Here is a 15,000-nt window from a genome sequence, read left to right on the forward strand (position 1 = left end):
AAGGGAACTGTGTGTGTGTGTAAGAGAAGAGGAAACAGAGAGAGAGAGAGAGAGAGAGAGAGAGAGAGAGAGAGAGAGAGAGAGAGAGAGAGGGTAGTTTAATTTTGCTCTCTCTCTCTCTCTCTCTCTCTCTCTCTCTCTCTCTCTCTCTCTCTCTCTCTCTCTCTCTCTCTCTCTCTCTCTCTCTCTCCTCCCTGCCCTGTGCCAGTATCCTCTACATGAGCAGCAAAATGAAAATAAAATCCTCTGTATACACGAGTCCCGGCAACCCTCGAGGCGTGTTTTGGTGTTTGCTTTTTACGGATCTCTTTGTTCTTCCTGGCACACGTCAGTAGTTCACGCCGGGGTCACACTTCCAGGGGAAACATTTTTTTTTTTATTCCCGTGTTTCACAATTGCTATTAATTAAAAAGAGTGGGAGTAAACTTCATTAAAAAAAAAAGGTAACTGATTATAATATGGTTTTAGTAAAGTATTTATGGAAGGTTTTTTTTTCCAGTGATTTCCAAACGTTATTATTTAAAAAGAAAAAAAGGAGGGTGAAATTAATGAAAAAGAAGAAAAACAGGCTAACCTATTATTGTATTGTTAAGTTTTTGTAGTTTTTTCTTTCTTTCATTTTATTTGTTTATTCATTTATTTATATATTTACTGTTTGATTTATTTATTTATTTACATACCTCTATATTTTATCTATTTATTTATTCATTTTACTTTACTAAAGATGTATTAGATTACCAAATAAAAAATCTATAGTTATTTGAGGTAAACTGATCACATGTGTACCGTTCTCTCTCTCTCTCTCTCTCTCTCTCTCTCTCTCTCTCTCTCTCTCTCTCTCTCTCTCTCTCTCTCTCTCTCTCTCTCTCTCTCTCTCTCTCTCTCTCTCTCGCTAATCAATACTGAATTCGATGCTACGGTTCAGGGAAGGTCAAGGCTGCCTCCCCTGGTGACTGTCGTAACGAGAGAGAGAGAGAGAGAGAGAGAAAAGACTGCAGAAAATTAAGTTAGCGTCTTGATGATATAATGACGAATAGATTAGTAAGTCAGTAAATAAGCTAACATGTACATGAATCAATGATTATATGTAATGGAAAAATGGCAGAAAAGGAATATCACATAGAAAAAATAAGGAATGTATCCTGGTATTAAGAATTATCCTAATGATAATAATAATAATAATAATAATAATAATAATAATAATAATAATAATAATGATAACGCTATTCATGGTAATAAATATAATAATGATGGCTAAAAATAAAATAAGCAAATAAAATAAAAAAAAATAATAAAAAGCAGAAAGACCTGTTAAGGACTGAGTTAAGGAATCAAATCTCTTATCAAGCATACACACACACACACACACACACAGAGAGAGAGAGAGAGAGAGAGAGAGAGAGAGAGAGAGAGAGAGAGAGAGAGAGAGAGAGAGAGAGAGAGAGAGAGAGAGAGAGAGAGAATTTTAACTTGCAAAGAAAATTTAGATATGCTGTCAATGTTGAGAGAGAGAGAGAGAGAGAGAGAGAGAGAGAGAGAGAGAGAGAGAGAGAGAGAGACTGTGTGTGTGTGTATGTATGTGTGTGCGTGTGCGTGTGTGTGCGTATGCAGAGGCGCGTGTCACACTCACAGCACCACCAGCTCATGACTTGATGACGCCAGAGGAGTGAGTGGTGGGAGAGAGGGAGAGGTTGAGGGGAGAGGTGGAGAGCCCTGTGTGGCTTAGGAACTTGATGTGTTGGGGGAGGGGACAGGGAGTGGCGGGAGGGGAGTGCATTGGTAGGGGACAGGGAGGCGAAGGAGGCGCAGTAAGGACAATAAGGCTTTGGACGTGAATTTACTGGATTTGTCTTCACTCGACTCTCACAGACTCAGATGTGACGAGTGATTAGGTGAGCCGCCGTGTTAATGCCTGTATAGGTGCTTGCTTCTTGTCTCTTGCCTCGGTTAGCTCATTTTAAGGACTGGTGGGGTGATAGCAGTAGTGGTGGTGGTGGTGGTGGTGGTGGTAGTAGTATTTGCTGGTGTTGTTATTGTTGTTGTTATAATAGTAATAGTAGTAATAGTAGGAGTAGTAGTAGTAGTAGTAGTAGTAGTAGTAGTAGTAGCAGCAGCAGCAGTAGTAGTAGTAGCAGTAGTAGTTTTTTTTTTATGTAGGAAGGATACTGGCCAAGGGCAACAAAAATCTAATAAAAAAAAATGCCCACTGAAATGCCAGTCCCATAAAAGGGTCAAAGCAGTGGTAAAAAATTGGTGGATAAGTGTCTTGAAACCTCCCTCTTGAAGGAATTCAAGTCATAGGAAGGTGGAAATACAGAAGCAGGCAGGGAGTTCCAGAGTTTACCAGAGAAAGGGATGAATGATTGAGAATACTGGTTAACTCTTGCGTTAGAGAGGTGGACAGAATAGGGGTGAGAGAAAGAAGAAAGTCTTGTGCAGCGAGGCCGCGGAAGGAGGGGAGGCATGCAGTTAGCATGATCAAAAGAGCAGTTAGCATGAAAAAAGCGGTAGAAGACAGCTAGATGTGCAGCATTGGGGCGGTGAGAGAGAGGCTGAAGACAGTCAGTTAGAGGAGAGGAGTTGATGAGACGAAAAGCTTTTGATTCCACCCTGTCTAGAAGAGCAGTATGAGTGGAACCCCCAGACATGTGAAGCATACTCCATACATGGACGGATAAGGCCCTTGTACAGAGTTAGCAGCTGGGGGGTGAGAAAAACTGGCGGAGACGTCTCAGAACACCTAACTTCATAGAAGCTATTTTAGCTAGAGATGAGATGTGAAGTTTCCAGTTCAGATTATAAGTAAAGGACAGACCGAGGATGTTCAGTGTAGAAGAAGGGGACAGTTCAGTGTCATTGAAGAAGAGGGGATAGTTGTCTGGAAGGTTGTGTCGAGTTGACAGATGGAGGAATTGAGTTTTTGAGGCATTGAACAATACCAAGTTTGCTCTGCCCCAATCAGAAATTTTAGAAAGATCAGAAGTCAGGCGTTCTGTGGCTTCCCTGCTTGATATGTTTACCTCCTGAAGGGTTGGACGTCTATGAAAAGACGTGGAAAAGTGCAGGGTGGTATCATCAGTGTAGGAGTGGATAGGACAAGAAGTTTGGTTTAGAAGATCATTAATGAATAATAAGAAGAGAGTGGGTGACAGGACAGAACCCTGAGGAACACCACTGTTAATGGATTTAGGAGAAGAACAGTGACCGTCTACCACAGCAGCAATAGAACGGTCAGAAAGGAAACTTGAGATGAAGTTACAGAGAGAAGGATAGAAACCGTAGGAGGGTAGTTTGGAAATCAAAGCTTTGTGCCAGACTCTATCAAAGGCTTTTGATATGTCCAAGGCAACAGCAAAAGTTTCACCAAAATCTCTAAAAGAGGATGACCAAGACTCAGTAAGGAAAGCCAGAAGATCACCAGTAGAGCGGCCTTGACGGAACCCATACTGGCGATCAGATAGAAGGTTGTGAAGTGATAGATGTTTAAGAATCTTCCTGTTGAGGATAGATTCAAAAACTTTAGATAAGCAGGAAATTAAAGCAATAGGACGGTAGTTTGAGGGATTAGAGCGGTCACCCTTTTTAGGAACAGGTTGAATGTAGGCAAACTTCCAGCAAGAAGGAAAGGTAGATGTTGACAGACAGAGCTGAAGGAGTTTGACTAGGCAAGGTGCAAGCACGGAGGCACAGTTTCGGAGAACAATAGGAGGGACCCCATCAGGTCCATAAGCCTTCCGAGGGTTTAGGCCAACGAGGGCATGGAAAACATCATTGCGAAGAATTTTAATAGGTGGCATGAAGTAGTCAGAGGGTTGAGGAGAGGGAGGAACAAGCCCAGAATCGTCCAAGGTAGAGTTTTTAGGAAAGGCTTGAGCAAAGGGTTCAGCTTTAGAAATAGATGTGATAGCAGTGGTGCCATCTGGTTGAAGTAGAGGAGGAAAAGAAGAAGAAGCAAAGTTATTGGAGATATTTTTGGCTAGATGCCAGAAATCACAAGGGGAGTTAGATCTTGAAAGGTTTTGACATTTTCTGTTAATGAAGGAGTTTTGGGCTAGTTGGAGAACAGACTTGGCATGGTTCTGGGCAGAAATATAAAGTGCATGAGATTCTGGTGATGGAAGGCTTAAGTACCTTTTGTGGGCCACCTCTCTATCATGTATAGCACGAGAACAAGCTGTGTTCTCCAAGGTTTAGAAGGGTTAGGACGAGAAAAAGAGTGAGGAATGTACGCCTCCATGCCAGACACTATCACCTCTGTTATGCGCTCAGCACACAAAGACGGGTCTCTGACACGGAAGCAGTAGTCATTCCAAGGAAAATCAGCAAAATACCTCCTCAGGTCCCCCCAACTAGCAGAGGCAAAACGCCAGAGGCACCTTCGCTTAGGGGGATCCTGAGGAGGGATTGGAGTGATAGGACAAGATAAAGATATGAGATTGTGATCGGAGGAGCCCAACGGAGAAGAAAGGGTGACAGCATAAGCAGAAGGATTAGAGGTCAGGAAAAGGTCAAGAATGTTGGGCGTATCTCCAAGACGGTCAGGAATACGAGTAGGGTGTTGCACCAATTGCTCTAGGTCATGGAGGATAGCAAAGTTGTAGGCTAGTTCACCAGGATGGTCAGTGAAGGCAGAGGAAAGCCAAAGCTGGTGGTGAACATTGAAGTCTCCAAGAATGGAGATCTCTGCAAAAGGGAAGAGGGTCAGAATGTGCTCCACTTTGGAAGTTAAGTAGTCAAAGAATTTCTTATAGTCAGAGGAGTTAGGAGAGTGGTATACAGCACAGATAAATTTAGTATGAGAATGACTCTGTAGTCGTAGCCAGATGGTGGAAAACTCGGAAGATTCAAGAGCGTGGGCACGAGAGCAGGTTAAGTCATTGCGCACATAAACGCAGCATCCAGCTTTGGATCGAAAATGAGGATAGAAAAAGTAGGAGGGAACAGAAAAGGGGCTACTGTCAGTTGCCTCAGACACCTGAGTTTCAGTGAGGAAAAGAAGATGAGGTTTAGAAGAGGAGAGGTGGTGTTCTACAGATTGAAAATTAGATCTTAGACCGCGAATGTTGCAGAAGTTAATGAAGAAAAAGTTGAGAGGGGTGTCAAGACACTTAGGGTCGTCGACAGAAAGGCAGTCCGACCTGGGGACATTTATGGTCCCCTCCCCAGATGGGGACTCCGAGGCTGGTGTAGGAGTCGCCATGATGATTTTAAAATTTTTGAGTGAAGGGTGTGTGTGTTATTAGGTGCTTGTAGTTTTGTGTTTAGGAAGAGAGTTGTCTTTAGAGGGCAGGCTGTGACTGCCCCCTTGTGTTGTGAGACACAAAGGGAAACGTTCAGTGAGGTCACAGCTGGGTTTAATGATAAGTTCACAGCACCCCCTGAACAGTGCTTTAGACCTCACTGGGAGTAATTATCGTTTCGGCAGGTGTCTACTGCCTCCTCCTACGAAGTAGGAGTAGGCAGGAGTTGTAGTAGTAGTAGTAATAGTAGTAGTAGTAGTAGTAGTAGTAGTAGTAGTAGTAGTAGTAGTAGTAGTAACAGAAGTAGTAGAAGTACTTGTAGTAGTAGTACTAGTAGTAGTAGTAATTATTGTTGTATAATTGACACATAGCATTTTCTTCTGCTGTTGTTGTGCCGTACATATTCTCTCTCTCTCTCTCTCTCTCTCTCTCTCTCTCTCTCTCTCTCTCTCTCTCTCTCTCTCTCTCTCTCTCTCTCTCTCTCCACCTATCCAACCACCCACAATATTTCCATCACTCACCTGCCCTTCATCGCCTTCTGCAGGAGCCACGAGCGCACCATCGAGGACCAGGAGCTGATCTACGAGGAGCTGCTGCACCTGAAGGCTCTGTCTCACCTGTCCAACACCGTCAAGCGGGAACTCGCCTCCGTCATTAAGTTTGAGTCGCACTCCAGGGAGGGAACTATATGTGAGTGTTGTGTGTGTGTGTGTGTGTGTGTGCGTGCGTGTCACTGATACTTTTCTTCCTCGTCTTTGTCATTATTTAGTGTATTATTCTCTCTCTCTCTCTCTCACTCTTTCGTCTGTCTATATTAGTGATGTCTCAGAAATCAGCAAACGCAGTGAAAATTCTATCCACATTAGCTATTATCCGCATCCGCGTGTTAATAGAACAAAGGATCCACATCAATATCCGCACCGCATTTTTAGATAGCAAAAGGTCCGCCTGTCTTTGCGTCAAAGAAACGCGGAAGTTGTGGATCTGTGTGTGTATTCACTGTAGTCTCTCTCGAGACAGCCGGCTGTCCCCCTATAGAAAGAGCTCAGAGCTCATACTGACCAGTCTTTGGGTTGGACCGAGACCACTCACGCACAACACACCGGGACAACGAGGTCACAACTGCTCGACTCACATCTTGAATCTACTCACTGCTCTGCTAGGTGAACAGGGGCTACACATGAAAGGAGACACATACAAATAATCTCCGTCTGCCCAGGGGATCGAACCCTGGCCCTTCGGTTGTGAGCCGAGTGCCCTAACCACTATGCTAGCAGACCGTGTGTGTGTGTGTGTGTGTGTGTGTGTGTGTGTAACGATTAGTGAGGGAGACTGACTGAGAGTGTGAAGGACACTGAAAATATGAGAGAGAGAGAGAGAGAGAGAGAGAGAGAGAGAGAGAGAGAGAGAGAGAGAGAGAGAGAGAGAGAGAGAGAGAGAGAGAGAGAGAGAGGAACATATAGCAGAAGACCTATCGCTCTGTAGTGAGAGTATCTGTTTTACCTATTTACAACTACTAATGAACTACGTGTGGAAGAACAAGATAGATACAGAAGAAAGCTCTCTCCCCGCCCACCTCTACCACAGACAACATGGCGGCAGGAAAACAGCCACAGGAGATCACCAAGCACCTCGCAGGAAATGGATACATGGAAACTTTGTAGTAAAGAAAGAAAAAGAGGAATATACTACACTACACTGCCACTGGCGCTGATGTTTAGCCACATCTCGTATGTGATAAAAAAAAAAAAAAGGAGCATTAGATGTCAGATGATTTGTTAGTACAGTCCTGTCGCAGTTAAATCCTCATCTAATTTGGATTTGAAACTATCTACTGTTTTCGTACTAACAACCAATGCGGGTAGTTTGTTCCATTGCCCAAAAAAGTGTTATTCCTTTATCTGTGTCGCATCTTCGTCCTTTTATTTTCACTTCTTGTGCTCGCCATGTGATTTCTTTAGAGTAATCCTTCACTATTTACTTTAACAAATCCATTTAGCATAATAAAAAACCTCAATTAGATCCCCGCTCAGCCTTTGTTTGCTTAGAGAGAACATATCTAATCGCTTTAGTCTTTCTTCGTGGGATAAGAAATAATAAGAAAGAGGAAAAATAGGAAGAGAAGAAAGAAAATAGCGCTAATAGTAAAGAGAGATGAGAAAATATAGCGGGGAGGAAGAGGACGAGGAGGAGGAGGAGGAGGAGGAGGAGGAGGAGGAGGAGAGACTAATGACCAAGAGAGAAAAAAAAATAATTGCCTTAATAATTGTGTCTTTAGGTTCTTGTCCCCGAGTAACTAAAACCTGCAGGAAATGTAACCTTGAGGGAACATTTACCTTATTATACCTGTTGTTATACCTGTGCTGGAGTGAGACAGGTGGGAGGAGGAGGAGGAGAGAGGAGGCAGAGGAGGACGAGGAGGAGGAGAATGAAAATCAACTAAATGGAGGTTCTAAAGGAAGGAAAGTAGGAAAAAAATAAATAAATACAATGTAAAAGAAGGCCATTTATGAAAGGAGTGGAGGAGAAGGAGGAGGAGGAGAAGGAGGAAAAGAGGAAGGTAATTAAAGTCAACTAAATGAAGGTGCTAAAGGAAGGAAAGTAGGAAGAAAAGAAATGAAGATAAATACTAAACCAAAGGACATTTATGAAAGGAGGAGGAGGAGGAGGAGGAGGAGGAGGAGGAGGAAGGGAATGAAAGTCAACTAGATGGAAGCTCTTAAGGATGAAAAGAAATGAAGATGAATACAAAAGAAAAGAATATCTATGAAAGGAGGTGGAAAATGAGTGAGAGGAAGAAGAGGAAAGGTGGAGGATGTTAGAAGGGAAGATAGGAGTAAGGGAAAAAAGGAATAGAAATAAAAGGAAAATTAAGGGATAGGAAGGGGAAAGAGATGATAATTGAGGAACAGGAGAAAGAAAACAAGAAAGAGTATTTTTTTTCTGAATATGTATTTGTTCAACATTAATCTCTTCTCTCTCTCTCTCTCTCTCTCTCCTCTCTCTCTCTCTCTCTCCTCTCTCTCTCTCTCTCTCTCTGACGCTCACGCTCACGCACACACGCAGTCAGTGGAGAACAGTGCCTGAGTTCTGAATAACGTTACAATACAACCTTGAAATGTGAAACGCATTACTTCCTTTCCCCTGCCTCCCCCCGCCTCTCTCTCTCTCTCTCTCTCTCTCTCTCTCTCTCTCTCTCTCTCTCTCTCTCTCCTCTCTCTCCTCTCTCTCTCTCTCTCTCTCTCTCTCTCTCTCTCTCTGCCCCTCCCCCTCCCTTCCCCTCTTCCCTCAGTTCATTAACCAGTGTATCGAAGGAAAAATTTAGCATTCATTACTCTGTTGCTGCTGCTTCTTCTGGCGATGTTAGCGTTTTTTTTTATTTTGTGTGTGTGTGTGTGTGTGTGTGTGTGTGTGTGTGTGTGTGTCTAAACGAATGACAAAGGGAACGGAAAGCTGAGGAAAGAGAGCAAGCGGCCTGCCAATATGTTCATTAAAGAGCTTCGAAAGAGTTGGGCAGTTTAGATCTCGAGGTTCATTATAGAGCTTCGAAGAATAAAAAAAAAAAATGTTCGGGCAGTTTAGATCTGGAAGTGTTCTGATGCTCTTCTGAAACTGACAGTGCCGCCTTCCTTACTTAAAGTAGTGTCTTATGGCGCTATGGTTATCTTGTGCCCGTCTTTCTTTGCTCATTCATTCTTCCTTCGTCCCCCCTGTCTCTCTCTCTCTCTCTCTCTCTCTCTCCTCTCTCTCTCTCCTCTCTCTCTCTCTCCTCTCTCTCTCTCTCTCTCTCTCTCTCTCTCTCTCTCTCACAGGTAGGGAGGAAAAACAGGAGGTATTCAGAGTTTTGCCAGAACACTTCCAGTTTACCACTTTCACTGATAAACTCAGAATATCTCCTTCTCTCTCTCTCTCTCTCTCTCTCTCTCTCTCTCTCTCTCTCTCTCTCTCTCTCTCTCTCTCTCTCTCTCTCTCTCTCTCTCTCTCTCTCTCTCTCTCTCTCAGGTAGGAGGAAAAATATGAGGTATTCAGAGTTTGCCAGAACACTTCCAGTTTACCACTTTCACTGGCAAACTCTGAATATGTTCTTTTTTTTTTTTCCTCCTACCTGTGACCTGGACAGTTTCAGAAGAGCATCAGAACACTTCCAGATCTAAATTGCCCTAACTTTTTTTTTTTTCGAAGCTCTATAATGAACCTCGAGATCTAAATTGCCTAACTCTTTCGAAGCTCTTTAATGAACATATAGGAAGCCGCTTGCTCTCTTTCCTCAGCTTTCCGTTCCCCTTGTCATTCTTTTAGATGAGAGAGGGAAGATGCCGGTGAACTCTTGCATTAGTGTGATGGACTAGTCAGAGATGCAATACGTTAGAATTAAGGAAGACATAGGAAGGGACTGATTTTCAAAGAGTGGTAGATGAACGGAATAGACTAAGTAATCAGGTTGTTAGTGCTGAATAGTTAGGGAGCATCAAAAGAAGATTAGATAAGTTAATGGATGAATGTTATAGGTGGAAATAGGCAGGAATGTTTCATGCAGGAATTGTCACGTGTAGGTCTGATGGCTTCTTGCAGTTTCCCTTATTTTCTTATGTTTTATGTGAATGGAAAGGTTGGAAGTGAGGGTAGAATGGAGAGAAATAGGGAGGACCTGCTGGACCGATGCGTGGTAAAAACAATTGTTCCTGCCAAACATTTCTCCCTAATCAAATGATCCACAGTTACACGTGGGGAGGGGGGGAAGGGGGAGTGACGTGCGGGAGAGTCAGAGTGACTGAGTAGCAGTGGGTGAGAGAGGCCTGAGGGAGGATGTGGTGGATGGCAAGGCTGTGAGAGAGATGGTTGATGGGTCTGATCACAATACTACTACTGCTATTACTACAACAACAACAGTAGTAACTACTACTACTACTACTACTACTACTACTATTACCATTACGACTACTATTGTTGCCGCTCCTGCTGCTATTCCCACTAATATCGCCATTAATAATACTAAGATATATTCCTTTGTTAATCCATTGGAGAGAGAGAGAGAGAGAGAGAGAGGGAGAGAGAGAGAGAGAGAGAGAGAGAGAGAGAGAGAGAGAGAGAGAGAGGGGGGATGATGTTGTGGAGAGTTATGAGGTCGAAATGGAGAGTAATTGGGTCTGATTTCTAGTTACCAGTAGTAGTAGTAGTAGTAATAGTAGTAGTAGTAGTAGTAGTAGTAGTAGTAGTAGTAGTAGTGGTGGTGGTGGTGGTGGTGGTAGAATATCAGAAAAGTGTTCGGTATTGATGCGAAGTTTTAGTTTTCAAACTCTCTCTCTCTCTCTCTCTCTCTCTCTCTCTCTCTCTCTCTCTCTCTCTCTCCTCTCTCTCTCTCTCTCTCTCTCTCTCTCTCTGCCCAGTCATGCGAGGGAATATGGCAAAAATGAAGTACAACCTCGTGTTCAGATTTCCCCCTTTCATTTCGTCACAGACACCGCTCACTGTTCCCCTCGTAGCTTCGTTCAATCTTCCTGTTCACTCCTCTCCTCATGCCTTCCTTGGTGACAGTGCCGCCTTGCTTGCTTATGGTAGTGTCATGGCGTTATGGTCTCCTTGTGCCCGTCTTTCTTTGCTCATTCATTCATTCTTCCTTCGTCCCTTCGTTTTCTTTTCTTTTTTTTCTTCTTTTTTTTTACTATTTTTCTCCTCCTCCTTCTCCTGCTCCTCTTTTTGGTTGTTTTTTTTCTTTTCCCCGTGCCTTTTATTTAATTTCCTTCCATTTCTGTATTTTATCTCCTCTTTCTCCTCCTCCTCCTCCTCCTCCTCCTCCTCCTCCTCCTCCATTTTTCTCTTCCATGTCTTTTATTTATTTACTTTTTTTTCATATTCTTCCCTCTCTCTCCCTTGTCTTCCTTCTCACCTTCGCACCTTCCTCCCCTCTTATCGTCTTGCATTGCTCTTATATTCCTCTTATATTCCTTTTATCCTATCATGCGCATCTCTTGTCTCTCTTTTGCCTTTCCCTTACTTTCTTCTTACATTTTTTTAACCTTCCTTTTACTTCCTTGTACGAGTATCTTCTTCTTGCCCTAGCCTTATTTTTGTCTCGTGTGTCCCTTTATTTCCTTTCGTCCTCCTTTTTTTGTCTTCTTCTTATCTGACTCTCACTTTCCTTTTTACTTATTCTTGCCCTTCTCTTTCATCCCTCTCACCTTCCTCCTTCCCCTTCTCCTACAAGTGTCCTCCCTTCCTCTTCACTCAACAAAACGCTGTATATCACACCTTGCTCATACGTAATTCCTATACCACACTCTTGCACACCAGTAAACCCCCTTGGTAGGTAATGAACGGCGCGGAACACTCATCAGGTGCATCTAGCCTTGCCACATACTGTTTACGTCACCTCGCTATGACTCTAAGCCTTTCTCGAATCAGTGATCTGAAACACATATCAGTCAGTAGTACATTTAATTCTGCGTCTAATGGTATGTGTGTAGCCTCACTGAGATTACATTTAACGGGTGAAAATCCTTGAATACTGACCGTGTCTTTGTGTACTGTATTACTCGTAGCAGACTTATTGTTGTTCATGGAAGCTCTCTGCGGTCTTGAGCATTCTGCCGTGTCATGATAGATTTAAAAATATCATGCCAAAAAGATGGGTTTCTCCAAGGTGTGACTATCGGACGCTGCCAGCACAACGCGCCGCCTCGACTTGCTGTGACTCAAAACTTATTGGGAGGCAAAGTTCTGTTCAGTGCAGCATTTGGTAGAGAATTCAGTCATGTCTCTAATGGTGTGTCTCCATTTTTTTATTTACGTTCTCAACACTACGGCCCTTAGCGAGTCTATCTTAACCCTACACTTTTTTTTTTTTTTGCCCTACACTTTTTTTCCTCTCTCTCTCTCTCTCTCTCTCTCTCTCTCTCTCTCATCCTCTCTCTCTCTCTCTCCTCTCTCTCTCTCTCTCTCTCTCTCTCTTACTCCTTTGCCACTCCTTACGGTAACTCCGCTCTTGTCTTTACCTTAGTCTTTCCCTTTACTTATTTTTCCCAACGCTACCTCTCCTGTGTATTACTTATTTTAATCCTGCTCTTCTACCTTAGTCTTCCGTTTGGATTACATTCGCCTACCCTACCACCACTCTGCCAGTCCTTACCTTAACGCTCCTCCTGTCACTACCTCAGTCTTCCGTTTATTTACATTCCCCAACACCGCCACTTCTCTGCTTGTCTTTGTCTTAATCCTGCTCTTCTTCCTACTTTAGTCTCCCCGTTATTTACATTCTCTACTGTACCACCAAACCAATCTTTGTCTTAATCTTGCTCTTCTCCCTGCCTTCATCATCACCATCATCATTATCATGTCTCCATTTTCATCTTCGTCTTCCTTCCCTCTCCCCCGTAATGCATAGATATCCTCACCTAGCCTTCCCTTCTTTCAAATTATCACTCACTATCTCTCCTGTGCCATTCCTCATCCTAACCCCGCGTGTCTCCCTGGCAGTGTTCCAGCAAGGGTCTGAAGGCAAGTCCTGGTACATTATCCTGCGAGGCTCCGTCAACGTCGCTATTCACGGGAAGGGCGTCGTCAATACCTTGCACGAGGGAGATGACTTCGGCAAGCTGGCCCTCGTTAATGATGCGCCCAGGTGAGTTTGTGTGAGGGGAAAGGTTGTGGTGGTGGCTGTAATGGTGGTGGTGGTGGTGGTGGCTGTAATGGTGGTGGTGGTGGTTGGTGGTGGTCATGTCTTTTTTTTATGTGTGATACTTGTGATCTTTGTTTTTTCTTTCTTTGATTTTCTCTTTTTTCTTCCTCCTCCTCCCCCTGGCACCATGCGAACAGTGCGCTTCATCAAATCAATCATTCAAATCGTATGTGTTTGCTGTTCTTCCACCTCCCACCCTCTCTCTCTCTCTCTCTCTCTCTCTCTCTCTCTCTCTCTCTCTCTCTCTCTCTCTCTCTCTCTCCTCTCTCTCTCTCTCTCTCTCTCACGGTCTCCTCAGCCTATTCTTTACCTCCCTCCCATCCAATTAATCCTCTTTTCCCACTTCCTGGTTCTGAGGACTCTTATCCCTTCCTTTCCTCTCCTCCTCCCTCCTCCTCCCTCTGTCTCCCTCTCCCTCCCTCTTCCTCATTCTTCTTCACTCTTAGTAAATCTCCTTCACAACATTACCGTGTGTTTGCGTCTTCTTGATTCTGTTTGTGGATGTTTGTATAATCTCTCTCTCTCTCTCTCTCTCTCTCTCTCTCTCTCTCTCTCTCTCTCTCTCTCTCTCTCTCTCTCTCTCTCTCTCTCTCTGTTCTGCTCTGCTCTTAGATTTTTATTTTTCTTATTTTCTTTTTCTTTTCTTTTGTTTCTTATTGTTGTTGTTGTTGTTGTTGTTGTTGTTGTTGTTGTTGTTGTTGTTGTTGTTGTTATTGTTGTTGTTGTTGATGTTGTCTTTATTATTTTTTTTATTAATTTTATTATTATTATTATTATTATTATTATTATTATTATTATTATTATTATTGTTATTATTATTATTGTTATTATTTTTTTTTCTTCTTCTTCTTCTTCTTCTTCTTCTTCTTCTTCTTCTTCTTCATCTTCTGTCTTCTTCTTCTTCTTCTTCTTCTTCTTCTTCTTCCATCAACAATCTGATTACCGAGTCAATTCCGTTCATCTACCACTCTATTTGAGAGCCAATTTCTTCCTAACTTTTTTAAATCTAACTTCATCAAAATTGAACCGGTTGCTTCCAGTCCTTCTCTGATGACTAGCCCGAAGGATTTTGTTTATATTACCTATGTTATATCCCTTATGGAACCTCAGTACCTCTGTCAGATGCCCTCTTAATCTACGTCTTTTTTTTATGGAATGTAAATTTAAAAGCCTTAAGCACTTCTCGTAAGAAATATTTAGCTTGCATCTTTTTAGTCATTCTTTTCTTTACTGACTAACATATTCCTTCTGCAGTACGGGAAGCAGAACAACACAACGTAAAGGAGTGTCTAACCAAAGCTAAATGTAATTGTAATATCTCTTTGGGACTTATACTGCTAACACTGCTAAAGATGAGTCTCGGTACACAGCTTTGTTTCCTCACCCTTGGCACTGGTTTCTCTGGCGGACACTTGAGCTGATTGTGACTGCTGTCTTCCTCTCCTCTTTCTTCTTGGGTTTTCTTCATCTCCTTATGCCATGTTTGTCTGTCTTCTTTATTCATTTAATTACTTTTTTTTTTATCACCATTACTTGTGAATTTGAGGAGCACGTTAACATTTTGTTCCTGCACTTCTGAGTCATTCATGTTGTATACCAATGTAACTTTTATTTGTGGTCAATGAAATGTATATAATTTATCTATCTGTCTATCTATCTATCTTCCTATCTATCTATCTGGATCTTTCTATCTATATTTATATGTCTGTCTATCTATCTGTCTATCAATCTATTTATCTATTTGTCTGTCTATCTAATCTATCTAGGTATCTCCTTCTCCTCCTCCTCCTCTTCCTCCTCCTCCTCCTCCTCCTCCTCCTCCTCTCTCATCATCATCATCATCATCATCATCATCATCATCATCATCATCATCATCATCATCATCATCACCACCACCACCACCACCACCACCACCACCACCACCACCACCACCACCACCACCACAACAACTCGCCTCCTACATCACATCTCTCCCCTCCCACACCAAACCAAACCAAACCCTTCACCTTCACTCTACCGCTCCTCCTCCTCCTCCCCAGGGCGGCCACCATCATCCTGCACGAGGACAACTGCCACTTCCTGCGG

At 42.9% G+C, this 15,000-nt stretch overlaps 1 protein-coding gene across 1 annotated transcript in view; it reads left to right on the top strand.

Annotated features, from left to right (window-relative positions):
- Window positions 1–15,000, top strand: part of LOC135089906 (rap guanine nucleotide exchange factor 4-like) — a 197,483-nt gene that overhangs the window by 156,182 nt on the left and 26,301 nt on the right. The window contains 3 exon segments of the mRNA XM_063986088.1: window positions 5,785–5,930; window positions 12,714–12,858; window positions 14,955–15,000. The exon segment at window positions 14,955–15,000 is cut by the window's right edge and continues 131 nt beyond it. Coding sequence (XP_063842158.1) covers window positions 5,785–5,930; window positions 12,714–12,858; window positions 14,955–15,000 — 337 coding nt within the window.

Source organism: Scylla paramamosain, chromosome 34 (genome assembly GCF_035594125.1).
Source record: "Scylla paramamosain isolate STU-SP2022 chromosome 34, ASM3559412v1, whole genome shotgun sequence".
Taxonomy (NCBI): Eukaryota; Metazoa; Arthropoda; class Malacostraca; order Decapoda; family Portunidae; genus Scylla; species Scylla paramamosain.